General features: G+C 30.5%; 1 protein-coding gene across 1 annotated transcript; it reads right to left on the reverse strand.

Moving 5' to 3' along the window:
* Positions 1 to 378: 378 nt before the first annotated feature.
* Positions 379 to 735, reverse strand: LOC134837376 (U-scoloptoxin(16)-Ssd1a-like). The gene has a single exon (XM_063852747.1). It carries the CDS (start codon positions 733 to 735, stop codon positions 379 to 381), a length of 357 nt encoding a protein of 118 aa, XP_063708817.1.
* Between the last annotated feature and the right edge of the window lie 7,458 nt (positions 736 to 8,193).

Here is an 8,193-nt window from a genome sequence, read left to right on the forward strand (position 1 = left end):
CAGATACGTCCGAATTGATATAAATTTTTGTGTTTGTGTCTTACGAGCTAAATTAGGTGCTAAAAGGATGATTTTTGTTTTGTACTAGATAACTAGGCGTTAAAAGCTACATTTTTTAAATAATTTAACATTTTTTGTGTGAGTGTGTGATTGAAGGTGAGCTTAAATACATGGGTGGCTTGCAAATTATGTCATAATAATAATATAGTAGCGTATTAATGATAAAAATGAATCGACAATCACAATAAAATAATAATAAAATAATGATAATAATAATAAACGATGAATGAAGCAGGAATTTATCACAATAATCACATAAGGCATTAACCTCGATAATATTTAGTCTACATTTTGCACGTTGGATGGGCAAATGTGTGTTTATATTGTGTTTTCGTAAATTCCTTCGTCATCGACAATGGGGGCACACTTAACGGTTTCGCAGCAGAAGGGGTATGGTTTGTTGAGGTCACCGGGTACAACTTCGCAACCAGGTCCGGCAGCTACGAGGCCACAACCGTGCAACACCATGGAAAAGTCCTTGAAGCAGAAGATGCGTTCGCATTGACCGGGACGATTGTTTTCCGTGCCAACCTTGTACAGTGCGCCGACTTGTTCGTCATAGCAGGCATTTGGGTTGGAGGGGTGTTGGGATGGTGGGAAAATTGCGGTGTAACCTTGAACTTGAGCCAAACAGCTGACGATGGCGATGATGACAATAACTTGCTTGGATTCCATTGTTGTTGTTGTTGTTGATTTATGGTTTGTTTTGATTTTGAACAAAATGTTTGTTTTGTTAATTAGAATTTTTCACACGTTTTTTTTTCAGAAAGTTCTGACTTTTTTTCACAAGGTGAGATTTTTTCTTCACTTTTTTTTAAGTATTTGTTTGTTTTATAAATTTGCTTTCTTTGTAGCTTTTTATTTTTATTTTCTTGAGAAAATATTTTATTTTTTAAATATTTTTGCAAGGCAACTTGTTTACTCTTCAATAACTGAGCTGAAACTGTTCTTATAAAACTCCGGTTACACGTTATTTATTTATACCTGAGGCTCTTCTTTCTTCGTCGCCATTCTCGCATTCGTCGTGTGTGCATCCATCCGTACGCGACAACGGCAACGACGACGATCACCGATGATCGAGCCGAACATAATTCAGTGATTACGTATGAAACGCCTGAAAAAGCTGATAAATAAAAACGGCCGATGCCTTTGCTGGTTTTTGTTTTGATTTTATTTTTTTCGGATATTTTTTTTACCATCTTCTTCTCATATCATATAAATTTTAATGAGATGTTTGTTTGTAAAAACGGTCAAAAACAGCACAGGGACACCTTTAAAAAAAATTATTATTTTATTTCTCTGTTTTTTTTTAACCAATTTTTCCGTCGTCGTCGTTTTGTATGGATACACACGTACCGCAGTTTGGTGTCAGGTTGTCGCCTGAATTAATGAAATTAATATATTTTGGATGCGAATGTACGTCATCAAGATTCTACATACGTCATCCCACATATTGTGAAGCGCGGGACGAAAAATATGCGATTTAAGAATATTTTTATCGGCTGTGTGTGTGTGTGTGTTGGTCATGGTCGTTCCTACTACCTAGGTAGGTAGATGGCGATAAGAATTGTGTCGCCTGCCGTATATTTTTATATAATTTAGTAGAAAGACGTCAACAATCCGGTGTGTGCTTTTAATATTGAAGAAGAAATTTTTTGAATTTTAATGTTTAGTTTTTTTTATTGTTTATCTGTTTGAAAAGAAAAACGCAAAATAAGAACAAAAATAAATAAATCACCAATTTTATGAGGATATTTAAATGTAGATTTTGTTTTGATGATGCAAATGTTATCAATTTTTTTTTTTTTTTTTGGGAAAAATGTAAACAATTTTTTATGAATGCTAGGTAGTAAATTCCATGCGGTTTAAATAATTTTTTTATTATTTTTTTTTGCATTTATTTAATTTTTAAGGCTTTTCGGGCTATTTTTAGATCATTATTCGTTGAAATTGTGATTTTTGTAAACAAAAACATTAAAATTCTGTTCATTCATGGATTTGCATTCAAAAAGAGGTTTCTTGTTTGTACTGACGTTAAATTCTTCTGTCTACTGGAGCATACAAAGAAATATTTTTCAAAACAAAAATTTTATTTTAAAGAATGTTTTGATGGAATTTTTTAATATTTTGGAATTTTTTTGTATTTTAGTGATTTTTATTAAAAATTTTTACAAAAAAAAAATTATAAAAAAATTAAAAAATTTAAAAAATAATTAATTAGTTAAAATATTAATTAATTATAATTATTATTTAATAATTTATTGTTTAAAATTAAAAATATTAAGGAAAACAATTTCTCGGAAAGAAATCCCAACAAGAGTTGAAGTAGTTGTTAAGCTAGAGCACCTAAAAATTCATTTCATGTTGTAAGTTAATTGTTATCATAAATAAAGTTAAATAATGTCATGTAATTTAAAAACAATTTTTAAAAAATAATTTAAAAAAACCATTTTAAAGTAATAATTTTAAAAAATAAAATAAATTAAAATTTTTTTTAAATTAAAAAAATTAAATTAAATTATTTTAAAGATTTTTTAAAATAATTTTATAATATGTTATTCAATAATATTATTTATTATATTTTTTAATTATTTTATTGTGATAAAATTAATTATTAATTGATCAATAAATTAATTAATAGATCAAATTTTATTACATTAATTATTTATTAAAATTTTATTAAATTATTAAAAATTAGAATTTAACTATATTTTTTACTTTTTCATGATTTTTAAAAATTTCCAGGAAAAAAAAATTAGTAGAAATCATTCGAGAGATCATAGTTTATTTTTAAATTTTATTTACAAAAAAATAATGGGGACTCTTTTTTGATGAATCAAAACAACGTTGTCGTAATGGTGAACTCATTTCGTTCATATTTTTCTCATAATTTTTATTCGAAAAATCGCATAATATTGCAACTATCACCTCTTTGTCACCTAAAAATATGTAAAATTTACGCTAATCTCATTTTTGCACACCCAGCAAAACGCCTTTGATAACTATGCACGACATTTGTCGGCATTTTCCCTGTCATCTAATACAAACATTATCTTTAAGACGATGATAAATGTCAAAACACTCTTTTTCATCTAAGCCGCCTTCGCGAAAATAAACACTTACATCAAAAGAAATTTTTTATTTTTATTATTTTATTAAAAAAAAAAAAAGTAAACAAGCGTGCATTTCTATGAGCCCGATCAGTAGCTATTGTCTTGCGATGATGATGCTTTGCCTTTTGAGCGGCAAATTTTCTTAAAGATTTAGTCACATTTTTTTTTGCTTGTTTGTTGTTTTCTTATCTCTCCGAAAATGATGTTGTTTTTGATGTTTTTTTTTCGGTGGTTTTCGTCGTTATAACGTCATAAAAATATATATGCCACACACATTCGTGCTAAAATTGGCGCCGATCGGATTTATTATTAATTAAATCAGTCGCTGGAATGCAGAAAAAACGATTTGTTTTTGCCGTAAATCGCCATGCAGCAGGCAAAAGAAAATAAAAACAAAAACAAAGTTACGATATATGCAAATTATCACACGAAAAAAAAGAGACACAGAAGATGTTGATGATGATGTTTATTTAAAATTGATAAAAAAAAATTAAAGAAGCACCTGGATGGCGGTCATATGTGTGCTCATTTTTTTTTTTCGCGTATTTTTTATTTTGATGAAAAAAAAGATACAAGCAAAACAAATGTCTTTAATTTTTGGAGCGCAACACGGGAATATAAACGGTGTTTGCGATAAAAAAAAATATTTATAAGCGTGTTATTAAAAGTTTGCAACCAGGATATGCTCTAGACAATTGGGAGACACCGCAGAACGTTAGAAAGAACGAAAAACCAGTCGTTTCCATTTAAAGACTTATTTTTTTGGGTTTGGCATTGTTACGACTTATAAGGAAAACTAGAACCGGAACATTTAAAAAAATTCCACAAAATAATTTTGAAATATTTTTTTCAAAAAAAATTTGATAAAGGAATAAATATAAACGACACACCTCTCGCGCGATATCGCAAAACGTTAAAAAAAACAACTTTGTCATCTTTACTTTCTTCCGTCACCTATCTAAAAATATCTAGAAAAACCTGCTTTATGCGATTTACGTCACACAAACACAAATTCGGCCTCTTATCACAAAAATTAAAAAAAAAATTGTTTTGCCGAGCCACCTGCTCTATTAAAATAATAGTATCATCGAAAAAATATCAACAACTTTAATTTATGCAAAGAATTTTCATAATTCTCACACAAAAATAACATTTCGACGTCAATCGTCCTCATTATCATTCTATCTAGCATGATATCCGCTTAGACAAATATTTTAGGCGCCGATTTTTTTTTGTGTTGTTTTTAAAAAATTGAAAAATTGCCATAAAAATTCAATTTTTGTCGGATTGATCTGGACTCGACCACGTTTTTGATTGAAATGGATCAAAATACAAAAAAAAAACAAGTAGCTCGAAACGTGATGTGAGTCACACACACACAATGAACGAGAAAGAAAACAACCTTAAAAGGCGAGGAATGTCATGAATTTTCCGTCTGCCTACGCTACTCGCGAAATAGTAAATATATTAATTGCTTTATGAATGAAATGGAGGTCATTTACCGGTTGATGATGTTGGTGCGCGGTATGTCAACGCGTCGTCTTGCTCGTCGTCGTGAACATGACCAAATAAGTTGACTGAAAAAAAAAATTCAAACAGAAAAAATACCGGCTAATTTACATGATTTATGACTCAATCAATCTTAAAGACTTTTTTTTATTATATTAAAAATATTTTTTTTTTTATAAAAAAGGTGAGATGTGAAAAAGTTTTATTTTTAGCACAGAAATTGCATGTGGTTTATTTTTAGCTCGTGACAATTATCGGCGTCGTCAAAGCAAAGCATGTAATGTGCGCGAGATAAAAAAAAGAAATCCCGTAATAATAAGCGGCTTATTGAATTTTATTTGTGGTGATTTATTGTTTTATGTGCAAATTTAAATCTTTTTATTGTTATTGCCACAAATTCCTATGAAATCGTAAAAAATATCAAAATCACACAAAATTCCACATTTTTTTTAGTCTAACAACCAATCCCCGAAAAAAAATATTTTTTTTTCGCATTTCAAATAAAAAACAAAGATTGATTTGTCGATTTGTGCAAAAATGTTCTTGTTTCCCGAAATGACTCTCATAATTCATAACCCACTCCCAAACGACGGACGACGACGGCGCCAGATCAATTCTTAATAGATCATCAATAATTTTTTTTTATTTGCGTGTGTTATTTTCTTATTTATTGCCATAATTAATACTTTCGCGTGACAAATCACGTCATTCCCCCCGAAAAAAAAAATGCAATGACATCATGACTTTGCACGAAAGATAAATCTTGCATGCAGTTGACACGTTTTTTCATGAGGTAATTGCTCCGCTTAAATGTTTGTCGCCGTTCAGTGCGAACGAGGTGCAAGAAAAAATACCAAAATACGTAAACAAAAAATCCTCTTATTCTGCATTTCTTTTCTTTTTCTCATTTGTTTATCGCAAAAGAACGCAACTTACGTAAACTTCTTGTTTTTTTTTCTTCTGTGGACGAAGAAGAACCGGAACTTGATCGAAATTATTGTCTGCACATGGCTATTTTTAGAACACATTCTTTCGCACATGTGTTTTTCCACTCATACGTGTAACACCCAAAAAAATGTGCTTTTATGACGTCCATAAAATGCGAGATTTTTTTTAGGCGGTTAACTGGTTCCAACTAAATTTTTTTTTATGGTAGATAATAACAACTGGTTTCAACTGAAATTTGATGTTAATTTTTATGTATGCATCATCATGCAAATTAAGAGCAATAAAAATCTATTTATAGCTGAAAAAAGGAATTTTTTCAGACAAAAACAAAGCAATTTGAGGAGCTTTAATCCGAGTTCCCAGAAATTCGACCTACCTCAATGACTTGACGACGAAAAATTTGCTCTTCTCTCCTCAAGTACTCGTGATTTTTTGCTCTCCGCTCCAAGTCTATAAGTCAACAATTTCAAGTCAAACCACTTATCAATATCATTGAATGTACTCGTAAAAGTCAAATACGAAAAAAAAAGTTAATCTCAGTTAGAGTTTGGTTGTCTTATAGTCATCACACGAGCTTATCTCTTCATTTTTTGTGAAATTAACAAATTTTGTGAACAAAAATGTTTTCTACAAAATTTATGATTTTTGTGGTTTTTGCGGTAATTTCCATGGTTTATGGAGATATTCTTCGCATTCAACCGTCAAAGTCAACAAATCCTGCGTATCCTAATCATTGCTTCGATAAAGCGTCAAATTCTTATTATCAGCCACGAGCGCAGTACTATGATCGCGCGGGAAAATGCCAAAAACTCTTCTGTCATTCCGATTATTCGATGGAAGTTCATGGGTAAGTGATTTTTTATTTTATTAGGGTATGGAAGGGTCTCTAAAGAGTCATATTGTACTTCATACTGTGAAATCGTAAGCTTTCTCAGTAAACGCCGAAGAATGGGTCTTAGCTTTTTACCTGTCATCCCAAGCAGGCGCCCTCTGCCAGAAGGTTACAAAAGGTTTCTAAAAGATCAAAGTAAATTCTAAGCACGATTGGAGTCAGAAAAGTTTTTCATGATTTCGAGTCTGACCTTACGCTTATCAGCCAAATACGCTAACCACTGAACTAAGCTAACCAGTTTTTCATTAAAAAATTTGATTGTTCTCGTATTTCTTTTAGATGTGGTGCAGCAGATGTCGCTGGTTGTAAGAAGCTTCCACATGATTTGAAAAAGGAATATCCAGAGTGCTGTCCTAAGTTTGATTGCAATGGAAAAATTGTGACGCCTGCTTATTCTTAGAAATGTTCTGAAAAGAAATACATTTTGATGCTTTTACTTGAAATTTGAGTAAAATAAAGTTTTGAAAAAACTGCTGACAAAAACAAGGCAATTTTCGTTCGATGTTTATTTGTTTGAAAAGCGTTAATTCGAGTTCCCAATGCTATAATGAGTATAATTTTGTCATATCTTACTCTTCTTAAGTAATCGTGATTTTTGTCATTCAAACGACTTACAGTAGCGATCATAAGTTTTTGTTGCAAAAAACTTTTTTTCATACAAAATCATCCAAATTTGGCTCCAATGCAAAATATTTCAGTTTTTACGGTAATTTTTTCGCATTTACGTTTTTGTTAAGCTACCATACAAATTTCCTTATGCTACAGAAAAGATCCTATTTTAGATGTAGCATAACAAGAACATTTTTATGCAAAATTGAAAAAAAATTTTACCAAATAAAGATAAAATAAAAAAAAAGTTTCATTGGAGCCAACTTTTGATGGTTTTGTATGAAAAAAAAACCTTTTGCAAAAAACTCATGATCGCTACTGTATCAATATAATCAGATTTAACTTTATAAAAGACAATTAAGAAAAAAATTAATATCAGTTGGAGTTTGGTTGTCATTTAGTCATCACACGAGTTTATCTCTTAATTTTTTTGTGAAATACCTAACTAAATTTTGTGAACAAAAATGTTTTCATTAAAATTGACGATTTTTATGATTTTTGCGGCAATTTCCATGGTTTATGGAGCTCTTCTTCAACATCCACCATCAAAGTCAACAAATCCAGAGTATCCTAATCACTGCTACGATAAAGGTTCAAATTCCTATTATCTCCCTAGAGCTGAGGGTTACAATCGTAAAGGATTCTGCCAAAGAGTTGTCTGTAAAGCTGATTATACAATGGAATTTCAATCGTAAGTGATCGTTCTATCATAAACAAATTCTATTGTTTTGTTTTTCTTTTAGATGTGGTGTAGTAGGAACAATTTCTGGTTGTAAGCTCGAATCTGATTTAACAAAGGAATATCCAGAGTGCTGTCCTAAAAATAAATGTAACTTTCAGTAACTGTAACGCCTTCTTATTCTCAATGACTTACTGGAAATAAATACTCTTTGATGCTTTTACTTGAAATTTGAGTAAAATAAAGTAAACAAAAATTTGCAGACATTTTCGATGTTTATATGGGTCAAGAGCGTTAATACAAGTTCCCAAGGACCTGAACAAAATAATATTGCTGTATCTTGTTCTTTTCTTAAGCAATCGTGATTTTTGTCATTAAAACGA

This window comes from Culicoides brevitarsis, chromosome 1, assembly GCF_036172545.1.
Source record: "Culicoides brevitarsis isolate CSIRO-B50_1 chromosome 1, AGI_CSIRO_Cbre_v1, whole genome shotgun sequence".
NCBI lineage: Eukaryota > Metazoa > Arthropoda > Insecta > Diptera > Ceratopogonidae > Culicoides > Culicoides brevitarsis.